This window comes from Dioszegia hungarica (genome assembly GCF_025882075.1).
Source record: "Dioszegia hungarica strain PDD-24b-2 chromosome Unknown MKK02contig_6, whole genome shotgun sequence".
In the NCBI taxonomy this organism is placed as follows: Eukaryota; Fungi; Basidiomycota; class Tremellomycetes; order Tremellales; family Bulleribasidiaceae; genus Dioszegia; species Dioszegia hungarica.
Window position 1 is genome coordinate 1,503,471 of NW_026515768.1, and position 16,910 is coordinate 1,520,380.

Sequence of the window (16,910 nt, forward strand, 5' to 3'; positions counted from 1 at the left end):
GTAGGCTGTTTGGGGAGAAACACTGCGCGAAAGTGTGTAGAGTATATTTGCTCTGGTGTCGATTGGGCCGGGATACCTGGAGATGTATCACTATGATGTAGTACTGGCTGTCGGGGCCCGTAAGGGGGCTCATGCTTATGCGAATCCCTGATCCACGGCTAGCTATCTCTAAGCAGGGCGGATGGTGGTGTTCGGAGACTCAGCGGTGTGCATATGTCAGTGATGAGTAATATGTTAGCTTTAGATGCCCATACATGCCATTTTCTTATGTGCTTCCCTGTGAAAGGTGTGGCGAGATTTGCATAAGGTCAATCAAGAGCTCTGCGCTGGTCAGCTCTGCAGCGCTGCAGCGCCAACATTGTCAACAGCTTACCTTAGCGGAATCAAATTTGCTAATCAAAATCAGGCGCGTCAACACCCAAAAGTCAACTTGTCAACAAACCCCTCTTGCTCTTCCTCTCTGTTCATTCCCTCTTCTCACCTAGCTATCATGTCCACACTCAGCATGTCCACCGCCCAAGCCTCCTCATCCAAGCTGCACGCTCAGACCGACGCGTAAGCTATCCGTCCCTCACCCCGCCGTGAGCGCCCCATAGCTGACCAGGCAGACTAGCCGCGAATGCCTCCAACCCGCTCGCGCTCGAAGCGCACCGAGACCGGTTCCACGAGCGCGCCTTGAAAGACGTCACTGTCAACAGCAACGATGGCGGCATGTCCCTGGATTCTAGTAATCCCCTAGCGGTCAAGGACGAGATGGACGCGCAGAAGGAGTACTTTCGACGACTCAAGTTTACGCACCTCGAGCAGGAGGCGAAGCGGAATTTCTTGTTTACGATTATGGGGGATGAGCCGCAGGGTGTGCAGCCGGGGGATAATGAGGCTCTAGGTGCGCTACCGCGATCACACCCATATAAGGGGACGCATAGCTGACACGTCAGAGCAAAGGAACGCACAGCGCAAGGCCGCGCTCAAGGCGTTCAAGGCGGAGATTGAGGCGATGCGGACTGGGGCGATCCAGCTTGCCGAGGAGAATTCAGCACGTACGTCCGCTGGCTATCGCTTTCCTGTCCATGGCGAGACGCCCCAGCTGACTATATAGGAAGTATGAAGGTGAATGCAGAAGTCGCCGAGGCCCTGGCGCTGCAGAAGCAAATAAGGGACATGGAGCTTGAGCTGGCCCGCATCAAGGCGACTCATCCGCCTGAGAATGTAAGTCTCTCAGCTGCCGGTTCCATATCCTTGACGGGAGAGCCAATGAGCTGATGGTTTCAGCGGTTGACGGTGAATCAAGCGGGCGAGCTGCTGGATGACCAAATCGCCGAGATGCAGCGGTTGACGGATACCATTGGGAGTACGTCTTACAAGGTCGACAAGGCACGGGAAGAGGTTGCTGCGACGACCAAGGAGGTGAGCTACTGGGCTCATTCGGGATCCGGTCGTATTGGCCCCTAAGCTCTAGCTGATCTGATAGGTCAAGCGGCTCGAAAGAGAACGAGAGCGAGAAGAAGCTCGGGCCAAAGAAGTTCGCGAGGGCCGAGAAGAAGGGGATACAAAGGTGGATGAGCTATGCCGATGGTAGGTCCCTGTTCAGCTGTCTCATGCGGACCGTATCACAGCAGCGGGAGAAGGCGCTGACGTCTGAAGGTTATCTACTTCGATGCAGCTGTATCGCTCCCTCCTCGGTATCCAGTCCGTCCGCGCGTCAACGAGAGGACCATCACATCTTCTCCACATCACCTACGACGCTCCTTCTCTGGCGAAATCCAGCTCCGGGAAGGCGAAGAAGGGAGCAGATGCTGTGGAGCTTGTATTGGAGTTTGATCCGGCTTCGAGACGACTGCTAGATGCTCAGGTGAGCTTCCCCGTCTTGACCCTCCTCAGTCCGTAGAACGATGTGGAGTGACCGCAGCTGATAGCACTTAGCTTGACGGAAGCGACATGGACATTGGTGAGGCGGTAGGCATCGCAGTTGGGTCGAATGACGTGCCGGGGCTGGTTGGGGATGTGCTCATGCGCTTAAGGCCTATCCAAGCATAAACAGAACGCAGGAGAAGAGAAGGGCAGAGGCGGCCAGCAGGGCATCTTTTGGGTTCTTGGACATAGTATGGACAGTACGTATCGAGTTGTATAGAGATCCCGAGGTAGCACAATCTCTAAGGTCTGTCGACCAGTGGGCGAGGGCGAGCGATATGAGCATACATCGCATAATGCAGGTGTGTGAGGCTATAGATACAGATAGACAGAATGAATTATAACGAGCTGATAGACTCCACGATGCCCAAAAGATAAACAGTTATGAAGTAGAAGTACCCAGTGTCCCGAAATGATAACGCCCAGTACCCGGAAAGTATGCTGAAAGGTGTCGAGTGTCCTGATTGTCCGATGCTCCTCCTCGTTCACCCCACCCCCTCCACCCCCTCTCTCGTTGTCTCGCCTGAACAGCCCGGCTGAGGCCTAAGCCTGAGCGCCGACGACGACGACCCGACCGAGGTTCGCTACTGCCTGATTGAGCAGCACAAGCACGCCAGCATTTGCAATCACTCCAGTCTGGGCAGGGCCGGCCGGGCCCGTCGCTGTGGAGACGACGTCGTCCAACGCCGACTGGGAGATCCTGGACGCGCTCGCCGAGGACGATGCAGACGAGGCAGCGGCAGAGGAAGATGAGGAGGAGGGCGCGGCGGAAGAGGAGGATGAGGGAGGAGGCGAGTAGGTGGATGTTGAGCTGGGAGTGTAGGCGGGTGTGGTAGATGTGGAAGAAGGGGGTGTGTAGGTCGACGTAGGTGGTGGGGTGTAGGTAGAGGTAGGAGTGGGCTTCTCGGTCGTGGATGGTGCGGGCGCAGGAGCGGGCGAGTCGGACCATGACCATGACATTTGGAACGTCCCGACGTCTTCAGACTGGACTATCAGCTTGGGTGCACCTGCGAAGGAAGGTGTGGACTGACAGCAAAGTAGTTGAAGAGTCCTCGGCTGAAATCGAGATCACCGTAACCACAACCAGGGCATTGATCCCGCACTACAGCGTTGGCGGTTTTGCCGCCGTAAGAGATGGTTATCGCCCGACCGCAGTTGGGTCCTGGGTATCCACCGCCGAATTGAGGAGAGTTGAGAGCGACGATGAAGTCTGATGCGACGCTGAGGATATCAGCATAGGTCACTCGAGGAAGCAGGGAAGGAAGGAACCGCTCAGACTCACTTGTATCCCCCACAAGCGCCCAATCCAACATCATAGAACGTTGCCCTCCCTCCAAACCCTTGCCGCTTCTCCAGCATCCCCCTGTGCGCATGCGCCCTACTTCTGGACCGAGCGTGCAGCTCGGGGTCCGCGAACCCCAGAGAGAGGGGGAGGACCGGAAGGACGAGGAGGAGTGTCGAGAGGAACATCGTTGTCGATGGGATGTGGTATGAGAAAGAGGCGGGGGCTGGAAGCGCTAGTTTCTGCGAGCCAGGCTTGGCTTATGCAGAGATCTGAGATGGCTGGTACCGTGGTGCGTGTAGCGTGGGATGACGGCCTGTAGGCTGAGATATGGAGAGAGCTGGGAGGCCGAGATATGTGTTTGGGGCCGGGTATGAGTCCGGGGTGAGACACAGGCGGGGGTACCGAGGTGGACCGAGGGGTAGGTAAGGCCGGAAAGAGCGTGGAGTAGAGAGTGTGAGGTGTAGTCGATGGACCACTGACTTTTGCGAGAGCGAGCGACTGAATGCCAAAAAGCTGAAGCTAAAGCTGGCAGGTCGATGACGATGATGCGGTGGCTGGATGGATTGCGCTTTGACCGTGGTCGGTTGTCCTGTCGGACGAGTCAATCTTAATTTCGACGGTGGAGGGGAAGGAATGTTTCAACTTGAAGCTAAGCTTGAATGCCAGTTCAGCTGCCGCTGTTCTCACAAATACAGATGTATAGATACAAGAGCAAGAAGACAAGACACCTGCTTACCACCTCTACGACTGCACGCCCACCCCATCCTCTGAGCTTGACGCCCCCCAAAGCCACACCCACACGCTCAAAGGACGTCCGCTTATTTTTTTCGGTGTTGTTACGTTTGTACGTTTGAAGCCGGCACCCTCGTTTCAGATACGGAAAGCGCCATCCCTGTCCCTGGCCCGGTGTCCCTGAAACAGCTCGTGGGACAGGCACCCTCGTTTTATCTCTGACGGCAGACTCACGTAAGTAGCCGGCAGATCGGAGCCTATCGTGCACGTGGGAACGCCGATCGGGCCGTCGATCTCGGGAATGGAGTTGGAGAGGGATGTCCGGGGTCCGTGCGTTCCCCGAGCTGCCGCCGGCTCAGCTGTGAGCTGGACTAAAGCTGGACGTCATTGCAAAGACACCCCATTACCCCACTGCACTCCAGGCGAAATGAGAGCGGTGCTGCAACGAGTGACGAGAGCTTCAGTCACAGGTAAGCTTGCTCGAAATGCACACTCGTCGCCGCTAAACACAGCTGAACCGCCAGTCGACGGAGAGGTCATCTCGGAAATAGGCCGAGGCCTACTCGTTCTCATCGGGATAGATAAGAGTGAGCCACTCTCGACCACTCACTGCTCAATCACTGATACGCTAGACGACCAAAAGTCTGACTCTGACATACTTACGAAGAAGATATTAGGTGCGAAGCTGTTTGAAGATCCAGGGGACGCATGGGGGTCTTGGAAGCGGAGCGTGAAAGATATAGATGGGGAGGTGCTGTGCGGTAAGTCTCTGGGCGCGCTTATCTTGAGCCGGCAAGGCAGACGGACGAAAAAGGAGGAGGCGACGGAGTAAGGGGGAGGAGAACGGGTGTAAGTGCAAGGCGCAGAACCGAAAGAGGACGAGACGCATCTCACCGGATGAGTTTTCAGAGAGGCAGCTCTACGAGGAAAGATGGAGCGCAGGAGAGGCGGATGGAAGCCAGAGAGTCTGCCAAGCTGACTCTCGCAGTCTCGCAATTCACCCTCATGGCGGTTTTCAAAGGCTCCAAGCCCGACTTTCACGATGCCATGCCCTCCACGGTCAGCCGGGATTTCTACTATAATTTTCTGGAAGATATGCGGAAAACACACAAGCCGGATAAGATCAAAGATGGCAAGTTTGGGGGGATGATGGATGTTTCGTTACTCAATGATGTGAGTCCACCGTTGTTTGCTCTGTTCAGACTGGAGATGATGGCCGATGGACAAACGGCTTACATGCAGGGCCCATTAACGATCATCCTCGACTCGCTCGACTCGCGCTCTGGCAAACCAAAACCAAGAGATGGGCAGTCCACCCCAGCATCGGGCGTTTCGGGATCAGCCACCCCGGCCGGCGATGGGGCAGAGGAGGATCAGTCGCCAGAAGCGTACAAGGCGAGAGCAAAGGCCAAGGCGGATAAGCGGGCCGCGAATGCCAAGATGTTTGCAGAGAGAAAGGCGGCCGAGGAGGCAGCGAAGAGCGCAGGAGGAGGGGCAGTGGGCGGAGCTGGGGCTGAGGCTTAGAGCGGGCATGGAACGAGGCGATGTGTTACACTGAAAAGAGGTGGAGATCGATACATGTAGCATAGGTTAGGTGTATGGTATATGGTAGGAAGATCAAGTGAGGAGAAAGTGAATCAGCTTAGTAGATCCAGTAGGTAGATGATTAGAGGTGATGCAGCATCAGCATAAACGCATGATATTCATCTTGATCGCTATCTTGCTATTTTGTACACTTCTCAACCCGACTTCACCTTACACAATAGCCTCCAGCTGCTGCGCCAACCTCAGCGCAGGCCCCACCATCGTCCGCATCGGGATCCCCCGGGTCACTCCGCCAGACATGCTGTTTCCGGTTGCCCCAAAAGAGGTGGCGGAGGGATTGGCGCTGGTGTTGTAGGTAGGAGTATCGTCGGGGCTGGTAGAGGGGAAGGTGAATGTTGAGGTGGAGGGGTTGAGTGTCCATTTGCGCTGGACGTCAGCGAAATATCCACGGGCTTGTCAAGTACCATATGATGTGATCGACAGTCGCGGGGTGGATGGTGAGGTGGACTTACAGAAGAAGTGAACTCAATCAGGTCCTTCTCCTCTCCTGACTTGAAGAACAGCAGTCCTGACGCGTTCTGTTTCCCCAAGGAGGGATATGACGCCTCGATCGTGGCTGCTATTTGAGCCCTATAGGTCAGCTTGAGCCCAATACGACTGATGTGGAACAAGTAGCTCACCGGACAGTCCCCATAAGCTTCTCGAGCAAGAATCCAAACTCTTCCCTCGGCACCCTTTCCCTCGCCCGATACACCTTGTTGTACGCGCCTTCCATCAACCACCGTTCGCTATCATATCAGCTGAAGTCTTTCCGTACCCTAGAGAAGCCAGCGGAAGACCTACAGGTCCACTGGGAGCTTCACAAAGCTATCCCCCATCTCCCCGGGTCCTAACCTCTCCAACAACGTGTGGAACTCGGTCAACTGACCCCCGCTCAGTAACGCCAGGAGGTACAGCCCTAATATGACCGGCCTGTTTGGCGAGGACGGGAGGTTTGGGAGAGCGTAGAATGGCTGGAGGGCGGCATTGTATGCAGTGTATGATTTGAGCGAGTGCAGGCGGAGGGAGTGGAACGAGGCGAGTTCGAGGATCGAGCCTGAATGTCAGCTAGGACATTGTTTGGTTTCTTTGGCAAGAAAGAAGGCTTACGGGCGACGACGAGGTCGTTAGAGGTGGCTGTTGGGGGAGCAAAGTACAGACCGGACTTGGCTAGCTCGAGCTGCCTATCAGCTGGACGTCAGGAGGGGAGGGGAAGGACGGGGCCCACCTTGAGCTTGCTAAGCTGAGACGTGACTTGCTCGGTCTTGCCCTTATCGAAGGCTGATTGGAGCTCTGTGAGGGATTGCTGGAGGGACATGGTAGCTGGTATAGGCTGTATGAGGTATGCAATGGTTGATGATGATGGGTGGAGGTTGCTTGCTTGCGCGTCGCTGGTGGTGGTTGATTCTGAAACGCCACTAATCTAAATTCCCGAAATGATCCCGCTCACTCACTCACCTGCTGCTGTCAGCCTCTCTCCCTCTCTCCGCCGTCACCATCATCACCCTTTCTCCTTACCATATATATCTCATCCTCCCAGCAGCTATCTCCCAGCTATCTTACAGGAGATATCCACCTACCGTCCGAAACAGCCCAAAAGAATAGCCTCACAGCTCTAGGAATCAGCCCATCAGCTACCCAATCCCCATCATCCAACTTTTTCCGTGCGTTCCTCCCTCCACTTCAGCTACCGCAAGCCGATCAAAGCGGGCGCCTGGCTGATAGTATAGATCATGTCCGCTCCCCACGTGAATGGAAATGGGAATGGTCACCCCGCTGCTCCTATCCCGGCCGCTGAGTCTTCTGCTACGCAGAGCAAAGTTCAGCCGAACGATGTCGGATGGCAGTTCGTTCCCCAGTACTAGTGAGTCAGATCCGCCAGACTCGGTATGGTGTGGAGGGTATCGTTCTTCTGGGCAGCTGGCTCAGTGCGGAGTGGCGGCACAGCGGAGGCGGAGCTGGAATTCACCCTTTGTCTTGGCTCAGCTGACCATCAGCAACTTTGTCAACAAGCAACCTCACCGCCTCCACTGCTTCTACAACAAGCGCTCGACATTCATCCACGGCGAGGAAGGCGAGGAGGCTCAGGTCGCACTCGGCCAGCAGGTGAGCTACCACTTCACCGGCGCAGGACTCAGCTGACTTTTCAGGAAATCCACGCCCGGATCACCTCGATAGGCTACGACCAATGCAAAGTCTACATTCACCAGATCGACTCTCAATCCTCCGCCAACGGCGGCATCATCATCCTCGTTATCGGTGAAATGTCCAACATGAATGGTCCATGGCGGAAATTCACCCAAACCTTCTTCCTCGCCGAACAACCCAACGGCTATTTCGTCCTGAACGACATTTTCCGATACCTGAAGGAGGAGGTTGATGATGAGGACGACGATGAGGAGACGACGGTCGCGTCGACCACTCCCGCCAAGGACAAGGAGGTTTCAGCGCCGGTCGAGCAGGCGCCCGCGCCGGTAGAGGTCAAGGCGACCGAGGAGATTGTCGCGCCGGTCGACAATGACGTCGAGGAGAAGGCCGCCGCGCCGGTCGAGGAGGAGAAGGAGGAGGAGGTCGCAGAGGCACCCGCGGCGGACGTCGGATCAGGGCCAGAACCAACAAGCGAGCCCGCACAGGTCGACCAGGCGACTGTTCCGGAGGAGGCGGTTATTGCTTCCGTTCCGGACAAGGATATCGCCCCGTCTGAGCCTGCCCAGGCTGTCGAGGAGCCCACTACATCCACTCCTTCCGCCGAGGAGTCGGCTCCTGCGCCTGAGCAGCCCGCCGCCAACGGCGCTCCCAAGGCTGCTCCTCCTGCTGCTGCCCCGGCCGCACCTGCCGCACCCGCCAAGCCAAAGGGACCCATGTCGTGGGCTGCTATCGCCCGTCCCACCGCCGCTGCCAATGCCCCCGCCGTCAGTGCCCCACCCGCCGCCGCTCCCAAGGCGGTCCAAGTCGCTCCTGCTCAGGCCGAGCAGGCGAACGGCTCTGCCCCCTCGGCCTCGTCTTCCGGCCCCAAGTCGACCGCCGTGGAGAACGCCATGCGCGTCAAGACCTCGCACTGCTTTGTCAAGGTCAGTCATCCTGCTTTTTGTGTGGGCATTGCTGACGTCCAGCTCCCCAACTGGGCCGCCAACGACCAATCCGGCGAGCCGATGGACGAGAACTCTCTCCGTGCGGCCGCGTCCCGGTTCGGCGAAGTCAGCAAGGTCGAGATTGTCGGCAACAAGGCCTGCGCCTTTGTCGAATTCAAGTCGATCCAGTCGGCCACCAAAGCCATCATCGCGTCTCTGCAGACCAACCAGGGCGGCGAGGGTGGCGTCAAGGTACAGGGCCAGTCGGGGTCGCTCATCTTCGAGACGAGGAAGGAGAAGGATGAGCGCAGGATGAAGGGGCCGGGCGGAGGTCAGCAGGGACCTGTCGGTGGTGAGCGGCAGATGAATGGTGGTGGAGAGCGAGGGAGGGGCGGGATGGGCGGTGGACGCGGTGGTGGGCGAGGGGGCGCGATGGGCGGGCAGGGCGGGCAGCAGCAGCAGCAGCAGGGGTCGGACGGGTTTGTGGAGCGTACGTCGGGCCGAGGGGGGCGGGGCGGACGGGGGAGGGGAGGTGCGCCCCAGGGAGACAGGCAGCAGAAGTAGTGGCGTGGAGTGAGGAACGAGGCGATCCAGTGAAAATATCGACAGGGGGAAAAATGGAACGAGGCGGATGACGGACGACGAGGGGACGAAGAGACGAGGGGACCGACGACCATACGCAAAGCATTCCGACCATCACCATCACCACACCCACACCCACACCATCATTCGAGCACATCCCCCCATCCGCATCCTCATCCATTTCTTCTTCTTCTTCGTACTTAGCATGTTAAGGATATCGACGGGGATGCGTGGGATTAGGGAGTGCAGTGTGTGTATAGGCTGATTGATGGGTGAATGAGGGGGAATATGAGCGATATTGGTAGCAGTTGTCAATACCAAGATGAAATACGTACATCCATTCTTGTGCTGCTATTCGACTATAGCTGTGAGGGTACAGCTCTATTTTCTACGCGTAGGTAACCTTAGAGTAGATCACGAAGCCCCCTTACTGGTACCACCCACCAACCCCGCTTTGGTGAGTATAAACTTCCATAATCCCTCTACGACGCTCCGATCTCTGCCTTCCAGCCAGCGCAACTCCACTCTTCCTCTGGTGGCTGTATATGCCGACTCCTCTGCTGTCTTCTCCACCTCTGGTACTCCGACTGCCCTGCATTCCTTTGATTCCCTGCCTTCCTCTGTCTCCCTGCCTTCGTCTTCCGCGCCTAAATACGTGCCCCTATCTTCCTGTCCATCCTGTCCATCCTTCCCATCTTGCTTGGCCTTCCCCGGCGAGGTGGTACCGGCAGGCTTGGGAGGTGGTAAAGCCCGAACGTCCAAAAAGTGGATAGTAGCTCGGAAGAGGGGCTGCGCGCTTGCCCCCGATCCTGATGGCTGGGAAGGAGCAGCAGACCCACTCCCGCCTCCACGGGCCGCTTGACGCCGAGCGGCTCGAGACCAAGTATTGCTGATTGGTGCAATGGCAATGACGTTTGCGTTGTCCGCTGCTGTCGATTGTGCGCCGGTTGAGGGTGTGTCCTCAGTCTCCGCGGCTGATTGAGCGCAGGCGGTAGAGGACGGGATGGGAGGGAAGAGCTGGACGTCCCGAAGAATGCCTTCGATCCGATCTCGGAGGATCTCGGTAGAAAGGGGAGGCTCGGGTGTAAGTCCAAAGCTATTGGGCGGGGCGAGGAGCTTAGCGAAGGACGTCCCGGGGATAAGGTCGACGCGGGTGATGCTCTGAAAAGCCATCAGCTGTATCCTTCTCCTGAGTCGACAAAGTAAAGCGCGGACGTGAGAAGGGTGTGAAGCTTACGTCGGGAAGTCGGATCGAGCCAAAACTCCACCCTAGGATCCATCGGGTCGTACGTGACTGCTTGATCGAGTGGATAAAGTAATTGTCGATCTGCAGAGGTCAGCTTGGGCCATCATCGCGAGTAGCTATTCACGACGCGTGAGCTCACCTTGGCGCCCTTGAGCTGCTCAACGAGCGTCATGAGCGAGCTGTATTTCCCAATGAGGCTGGTATACCACCTGCGGCGATCAGCTGATACATTCTCGCTGAGATCAGGAGGGGCTGGCTCCAGCTTACTGGCATGCCTCCCGCAATTGAAGACTCTCGCGTATCATCTGACCTACGAACTGTACCTCTCCGCCGGGAGTGATGAGCTCGTTATCTGAAGCTGTCGGAGCCTGCTCGGATGAGTTCACGGTTTCCTCAGTCTACAGATATGTCAGATGAGGGAGAACAGAGGAGCTCACAGCCGGAGCGCCCTTCTGCTTCGCTTCTCTCCCTTCGCGCATCTCATCTTCCGACCCAAAGAAGGGAGGGTTGCAGATGACAAAGTCCCACTTGTCCGCCTCCTTACTCGAGGAGTCGCCTTCGCCGGCCTCTCTAGACGTAGAATAGGAATTGGCGAGGCCGTCAAAGATGGGGAAGAGGATTGGTTGGTCAGGTGACGGTCGGAGGATAGAAATAGAGGCGGGAAGGATTTCGTTGTAGAGGCGGGTCTTGACTGCATGATGGAAGGAGACGGCATCCAGCTCTGCTCAGTCAGCTGACCCGCTATTCAACCTCGAGAAGGACAATTGGGGTATAGCTCACCCGTCGCTATGATTCTGGCTGTCGGGCGGAGGTGCCGCAATAGTAGGGGGTATATAGCTATATGGCCTGTCCCACTATGATGCCGGTTCAGCTTGCGCCACCAAGGAGGACGGAAGAAGTGAGCCTACATATCTAGCACTCTGAGAGGTCTCGAGCCACTCGCTGAACTTTCTGGGGACGACGCGTCGGAAGAGGAGAGGTACGGCTCGATATCGAGGATATGGTATAGATAATCCAACCTGTATGACGTCAGCTAGTGCTTGAGGAACCCCACCTTCCGTCCATGGCAGTGAACTGACTCACCGGTTCGCAAGCTGACCATCAGCTATTTATCGCGCTGGTTGAGGGCCGGTAGAGTCGACAGACCGTAGGACACAGCCTATCTTCCCTTAGCTCAACATCATACCCCCAGTCCTCCTTCAACAGCGCGCGCGTCAGCGCCCGGAGCGCCGTTGGGTCCTGGAAGTCGATAGACGCGTATCCATCAGGCGATACTGTTACACTAGGAGCGTGAGCTTTGACCTAGCCCTCTGGGGAGGAAAGCTTACTATGGCTTGAAAGACGGGTGTAGGGAGGCGAGGTGGGCAAAGTCGGGCTTTTTGGCTAGGTAGGGGTTGAGGGGATGCATCACATCAGCATGATCCCGGTTTACGAGTTAACAGGCGAGTCTACACCTGGCTCGATGAGAGGTGGGTGGAGGACAAAGGCAGGAGGCCAGTGCCCGCGTCAAAGAAGCAACTCCGCATTCCTCAATGTTGTAACACGTCATCGTCATCGTCCGGCCGGCGGGGAGAAATCTCGCAAGATCTTGAGATCGCCCATATCTCTTCTCGTCTTTGCTTTCTTTGTGACTACCTTGACAAGGCACCTACATCCGCGCTTATTCCCTCTAAGCAGCTTCTCGTCCGCTCATCCACGTGATCTTAGGGGCAGAATCGAGCGCCATTTAGCGGGAAAACGCCTCTCAATCATCAGAACACATCGAAAAACGATTACTTGGACACCATGTCTTATCCCGACGAAGAGGAGCGGCCCTATAAGCCCATCACGTTCACAAATTACATATGGCAGAGGTGCAAGAGCCAGCCTATCGTGCCTGCAGGTGCGTTTGGAGGCCCAGATCGGAAAAAACGCACACAATTGACCTATAAGGATGCGCAGCGACCGTCGTAGCCCTTGTCGGGGCGACGCTGAGTCTGCGGACTGGAAATAGGAAGAACTTCAATTATTGGTTGAGAATGCGTGTATTGTGAGTGTCTCCCAGCTTATCGAGGCCCTTCCCTGGTTATTCACCAAGCCCGAGGTCGCCGTACAATGAAATGAAGGAGGAGCTGACTCTACAGGGCACAAGGAGCCACCGTCGTCGCTATGGTAGTGTACGGTTCCGTCGCCATCACACGACAACAGCAGACTACGCACTATATCAAATCTCAGATTATGCTCGGTACGTCTAACCCCCATCACCATTTTAGATTCTCTCTGCCCTTCCCTAGCCGAGGCTGATGCCCAGGCGATCTCCCGCCGGATACTCAATGGCCCGGGAGGAAGGCGGGCGAATCTGCGCCAGCCATCCAGCCCCGCTCGCGCATTCTTGACGAAGCCGGCTCTACCTCAACAGGCGGCGAGCCCTCGGCAGGAATGGACGCCACGACGGGTATCGGGGGCGCGTACCCCCTCGCGAAGAAGGATAGGATCACGGCGAGCGAGTTCGCGAAGCGGCTCAAGGAGGCCGAGGAAATGCAGCGGGATGAGGATGAGCGGAAGGACGCGAGGAGGGCTAGGAGGGCCGCGAGGGAGAAGGAGAAGGAGGGGGAGGTCAAGGCGTAAGGGGGTTATCATGGAGTAGGGAGGGGTGTTGGCGGTGTTTCGGTCTATTAGTATTGGCTGGGTTCTGGATCGCTTTATGGGAAAAGACGGTGGGATACGACGGAGTTCTTGACTTTGTTCCTCATGGGCCGCGAGATATGTATATCACTGCAATACTGACAGAGTAAGAAGGCTGGGACCGTCTCTCACCAAGGCTGTATCTTCTATACACTGATCCTAGGTCGGTCCACTAACTACTTCAGACCCTCCTTCTCGAGCTGCAAGAACCGGTCGTACGCCGCAGTCATGGTCTCCTCGAAAGTGTGATCTAAACTGTCAGCTGGCGATATCCTTCCACCACGAAACAGACTCACACTTGATACCCAACTCGCGCGTGCTCTTACTCGAATCGAAGCCGTATACTCCCGGATCCTTGTACTCGTATTTACCGGGCGTACCGACCGGGACGCGGTGTGACTCGGCGGGGTACGCCTGGTGCAGGAAGTCCACCACCTGCTGGAAGGAGTACGCTACCTGTCAGCTACAACCCCGACCGGAAGGGGTCCCAGTACTCACGTCCACCGCTCAGGTTGAATCGCCCATCGGCATCTCGAACGACGGCTTGATAGTGCGCCTCGGCGGCATCTCGGACGTCGACCATATATGGGAAGTCGGCGGGGGCGATAGGGGCGTCTTTGCCGCCGAGGAGGGCGTAGAAGATCTCGGTCGACATGCCGCCCTGCGACAACGAGTCTTGAGGCTGGACTGGACGGTGTCAGCTCACGATCTGCTCATCCGGGTACGTAGGGTTGATCTCACTAGGCGGACCAGCGATGATGACACAGTTCATAGCCGCGAAGGAGATGTCCCGTCCCTTCTTCCTCGCCTCATCGCACAGCTCGGTGGCTGTAATCTCGGCGTACTTCTTAGCGCCCATATAGTAGAGGGACTGCGGAGGGAAGTAGGGATTGGTGTTGACGCCGGTTTTAGCGATCTCGTCCAGCTGCTCCAGGGTATAGGGGTTCCAATTCGCTTCGGTGAAGGTGGTGCCGACCTGTTTCCACGGTGCGTCCTGGTGCGAGCCTACCGCGCCTTTTAGGTCAGCTCGGCCCGCTTTGGGAGAGACAGCGTAGAGAGGAAAGGACGTACCGTATGTAGAAGTCATGACGATGTGCTTGACGCCCTCTTCCTTGATAGCAGCCTCGACCACCGACCGTGTGCCTTCCTGTGCGGGCGCGAGGTAGTCTTTCCGAAAGTCGTTGGACGTGAACTCAACCGGCGAGGCAACATGGACGACGGCTGTGCAGCCCTTGATCGCGTCGCTATAGTTGGCGGTGGTGAGGTCCCCGACAGTGAAGAGCTTGAGCTTGCCGGACTGGATGAAGGGCCCGAAGAACGGGGACGACTCGAGAGCGGGCTGTTTGGATGATGAGCGGATCGTCGCGTGGACGGTCCATCCTGCATGAAGGAAACGTTCAACCACATGCGCGCCAAGCTGTATGTCAGCTGTAGCTTGGTCGGGGTTGCCAGTGGGGTGCATGAAGCAGCGGGAGGGGTACGTACGAAGGCGGTGGTACCTGTGATGAGGACAGTGGAGGACATATCAGTCTGTGGTCGTATTCGGGAGCTGCTTTAGTATGAGGTATCAGGCGGTGCGCTTGGGACTCGACGGCGGTGGCGGAGCGCGATATTTAACAGGCCCTTTCTCTATATACAGCGGCCTGGGGGTCTCTCTCGGCCTCGGACCTCCACCTGCGCCTCCACCTTTGTTGCTGCATACCTCCACCGACCTCCACCGAGCTCCCAACTCCCGATGGGGCAATAGGATCAACACCCCCTTGAGACGGGACAAGCTTGTAGGCGAACAGAACACCGAAGTTGTCACGGAGAGGAGGATCATCCGATCGACTGCCAGCCTTGTTGTCGCCTAGCATCGCTGCTCACCCGCTTATCTACACCCTCCGAGCTGGACTCATGGCGGGCGGACGGACTCCGCGGAGAGCGGCGGTCGGCGGTCGCGGCCGGACAGGCCTCCGAAATTCGGCCCAAAGGAGCAATTACGTCTTCTTACGTCAGTAGAGGAGGTCGCGAAATGCAAAATTGCTGTCCCGTTTTCGTCGCCGTGTGAGCCCAGCAGCGTTGTAGATCAACATCCTGTCCTCCTATTCAGTAGATGGTATGCTTCTGAAAGAGTGTATGCGAAGGATGGGAAAGCTGTGACCGAAAGGCACCGGCCGAGGGTGGGGTGTTTCAGGGTGTTTCAGAATATGACGGCATCGTGCCGATATGACGCGTGGAGCCAGCAGCCAGCAGCTTCCTCAATTAATACCTTCACTCAGCTTCTATATATCTCACCTCACCCTCCTCATACAGTGGTCATGACGGGCAAAAGGGTAGTAGTCACCGGTAAGCTGCCTAGCTTGACGGCCAAGGGAGCTTTACTAATGGTGCTAGGTGCATCTGGCTTGCTCGGCAGGGCCGTCGTCAAGCGCTTTGAGGCGAAGGGTGATAAAGGTAAGTGATGCCCCCGTGACCCTGCCAGCTATGGGATCTGGCCCTGAAAATTGAATGAAGCTGAACATACTGTCATCCGCCTGGCGTTCAGTCGCGCGAATGAAGGGTATACCAAGCTTGATTTGATGGATGAAGGCGCGGTGGAAGCGTTCTTCAGTGAGAACAAGGTCGATGGTAAGTTGCATTCTCACTTCAGGAGAGGAATGCGAGCTGACTGCGTGTAGCTGTTATACACTGTGAGTGGGCAGTCTTGAGATCGAGCTTTGGGCAACTAGCACTGACCAGCCTAGGCGCGGCAGAAAGGCGACCAGACGTGGCAGAAGCGGTACGCAATGGCTGCCCCAGATTCTCCCTCAGGTAACGCACTGACGTGTCCCAGGATCCCGAGAAGGCTGCTCGTATCAATGCAGCTGTTCCGGCCCACCTAGCCAAGCTCTCACAGCAACATGGCTTCCTTTTGATCTACATCTCGACCGACTACGTATTCAACGGCCGAAGGTGAGCTTTGCGGCTGCGTTGTGCATGTCATGTAGCCGAAAAAAGCTGATCGCATAGTCCGCCGTACGAAGTCGATGACAAGCCCGATCCTCTGCAAATGTACGGCCGACAGAAGCTCGCAGGGGAGCAAGAGGTCCTGAAAGCTCGTGAGGCGGGGGCAAACGTCGCTGTCCTGCGCGTTCCTATCTTGTGAGCTGAGGCGCTGAGGGTGATACCGATGACCGGAGCTGCATTAGCTGATTAGCAGGTACGGGCAAGTGACGTATAACGCTGAGAGCGCCGTCAACATCTTGCAAGATGTTATGTCCAGCTCTCAGCTTCCTGTCTATGGATCAGCGGAAGACAAGCTGACGTGTTTAGTCGTGGAGGACCAGTCTGGCAAAGAGTACAAGATGGACGCCTATCAGGTTCGCTTCCCTACGAACGTCTCGGACGTCGGACGCGTCCTCGTCCATCTTACGCGTAAGCTGCTTTGACGGTCAGACTCTCCGATATGTAGACTCAGAGCTCACCTTGTCAGACCTTGACAAAGCCCTCCCGCCCATCCTCCATTACGCCTCCCCCGCCCCGTCATTGACCAAGTACGACATGACCACCATCATCGCCTCTGCGCTCAGTTTACCCATCAAGCACGTCATTCCCGATCGCAACAAGCCCGAGTCAAAGCCAGGACAGACCGAGCGACCGGAGAACACGCAATTGAGCACAAAGGCGTTACAGGATCTAGGAGTAGATGTGAGCGAGGAGCAGGAGTTCGAGGAGTGGTGGAAGGCGAATGCGGAGCTTCATCTCGAGTGGCGCTCGGATGCGCTCGAGAGGCTCAACTAGTCCCCTCAGAAGGGAGAGGTTGCAAGTGTTTCAAGCGGGGCTGGGCTACGTAGACTAGCCTTCCCTTCCCAGC

The 16,910-nt window shown here is 56.8% G+C and overlaps 9 protein-coding genes across 9 annotated transcripts; 5 read left to right on the plus strand and 4 right to left on the minus strand.

Annotated features, from left to right (window-relative positions):
- Positions 1-490: 490 nt before the first annotated feature.
- On the plus strand, positions 491-2,037 carry MKK02DRAFT_42750 (uncharacterized protein; the record flags this gene model as incomplete). The annotated part of the gene is made up of 8 exons (XM_053092141.1): positions 491-555; positions 609-886; positions 939-1,040; positions 1,100-1,209; positions 1,273-1,407; positions 1,472-1,575; positions 1,645-1,852; positions 1,924-2,037. The coding sequence occupies 8 exons, from the start codon at positions 491-493 to the stop codon at positions 2,035-2,037; spliced, it is 1,116 nt and encodes a 371-aa protein (XP_052948140.1).
- Positions 2,038-2,454: 417 nt separating this feature from the next.
- On the minus strand, positions 2,455-3,381 carry MKK02DRAFT_42751 (RlpA-like double-psi beta-barrel-protein domain-containing protein-containing protein; the record flags this gene model as incomplete). The annotated part of the gene is made up of 3 exons (XM_053092142.1): positions 2,455-2,895; positions 2,943-3,132; positions 3,194-3,381. 3 exons carry the CDS (start codon positions 3,379-3,381, stop codon positions 2,455-2,457), a joined length of 819 nt encoding a protein of 272 aa, XP_052948141.1.
- A 974-nt stretch (positions 3,382-4,355) lies between these two features.
- On the plus strand, positions 4,356-5,452 carry MKK02DRAFT_22681 (D-Tyr tRNAtyr deacylase-like domain-containing protein; the record flags this gene model as incomplete). Its single annotated transcript, XM_053086610.1, has 5 exons — positions 4,356-4,398; positions 4,453-4,515; positions 4,561-4,689; positions 4,917-5,101; positions 5,171-5,452. The coding sequence occupies 5 exons, from the start codon at positions 4,356-4,358 to the stop codon at positions 5,450-5,452; spliced, it is 702 nt and encodes a 233-aa protein (XP_052948142.1).
- A 231-nt stretch (positions 5,453-5,683) lies between these two features.
- MKK02DRAFT_42753 (26S proteasome non-ATPase regulatory subunit 8) lies at positions 5,684-6,830 on the minus strand (the record flags this gene model as incomplete). The annotated part of the gene is made up of 6 exons (XM_053092143.1): positions 5,684-5,899; positions 5,986-6,103; positions 6,154-6,261; positions 6,317-6,569; positions 6,623-6,692; positions 6,741-6,830. The coding sequence occupies 6 exons, from the start codon at positions 6,828-6,830 to the stop codon at positions 5,684-5,686; spliced, it is 855 nt and encodes a 284-aa protein (XP_052948143.1).
- Positions 6,831-7,245: 415 nt separating this feature from the next.
- Positions 7,246-9,147, plus strand: MKK02DRAFT_42754 (putative RAN protein binding protein; the record flags this gene model as incomplete). Its single annotated transcript, XM_053092144.1, has 4 exons — positions 7,246-7,376; positions 7,510-7,618; positions 7,663-8,583; positions 8,626-9,147. The coding sequence occupies 4 exons, from the start codon at positions 7,246-7,248 to the stop codon at positions 9,145-9,147; spliced, it is 1,683 nt and encodes a 560-aa protein (XP_052948144.1).
- Positions 9,148-9,579: 432 nt separating this feature from the next.
- Positions 9,580-11,819, minus strand: MKK02DRAFT_22258 (uncharacterized protein; the record flags this gene model as incomplete). The annotated part of the gene is made up of 10 exons (XM_053086541.1): positions 9,580-9,689; positions 9,891-10,326; positions 10,403-10,492; positions 10,551-10,620; positions 10,679-10,779; positions 10,849-11,132; positions 11,192-11,265; positions 11,320-11,444; positions 11,558-11,693; positions 11,740-11,819. The coding sequence occupies 10 exons, from the start codon at positions 11,817-11,819 to the stop codon at positions 9,580-9,582; spliced, it is 1,506 nt and encodes a 501-aa protein (XP_052948145.1).
- Positions 11,820-12,196: 377 nt separating this feature from the next.
- Positions 12,197-13,018, plus strand: MKK02DRAFT_42756 (uncharacterized protein; the record flags this gene model as incomplete). The annotated part of the gene is made up of 4 exons (XM_053092145.1): positions 12,197-12,293; positions 12,365-12,440; positions 12,535-12,635; positions 12,702-13,018. The coding sequence occupies 4 exons, from the start codon at positions 12,197-12,199 to the stop codon at positions 13,016-13,018; spliced, it is 591 nt and encodes a 196-aa protein (XP_052948146.1).
- Positions 13,019-13,251: 233 nt separating this feature from the next.
- MKK02DRAFT_42757 (putative oxidoreductase) lies at positions 13,252-14,599 on the minus strand (the record flags this gene model as incomplete). Its single annotated transcript, XM_053092146.1, has 6 exons — positions 13,252-13,325; positions 13,372-13,527; positions 13,574-13,762; positions 13,817-14,089; positions 14,147-14,492; positions 14,561-14,599. The coding sequence occupies 6 exons, from the start codon at positions 14,597-14,599 to the stop codon at positions 13,252-13,254; spliced, it is 1,077 nt and encodes a 358-aa protein (XP_052948147.1).
- Positions 14,600-15,375: 776 nt separating this feature from the next.
- Positions 15,376-16,837, plus strand: MKK02DRAFT_42758 (uncharacterized protein; the record flags this gene model as incomplete). The annotated part of the gene is made up of 9 exons (XM_053092147.1): positions 15,376-15,403; positions 15,452-15,511; positions 15,572-15,685; positions 15,736-15,747; positions 15,802-15,836; positions 15,891-16,009; positions 16,067-16,198; positions 16,257-16,471; positions 16,530-16,837. The coding sequence occupies 9 exons, from the start codon at positions 15,376-15,378 to the stop codon at positions 16,835-16,837; spliced, it is 1,023 nt and encodes a 340-aa protein (XP_052948148.1).
- Between the last annotated feature and the right edge of the window lie 73 nt (positions 16,838-16,910).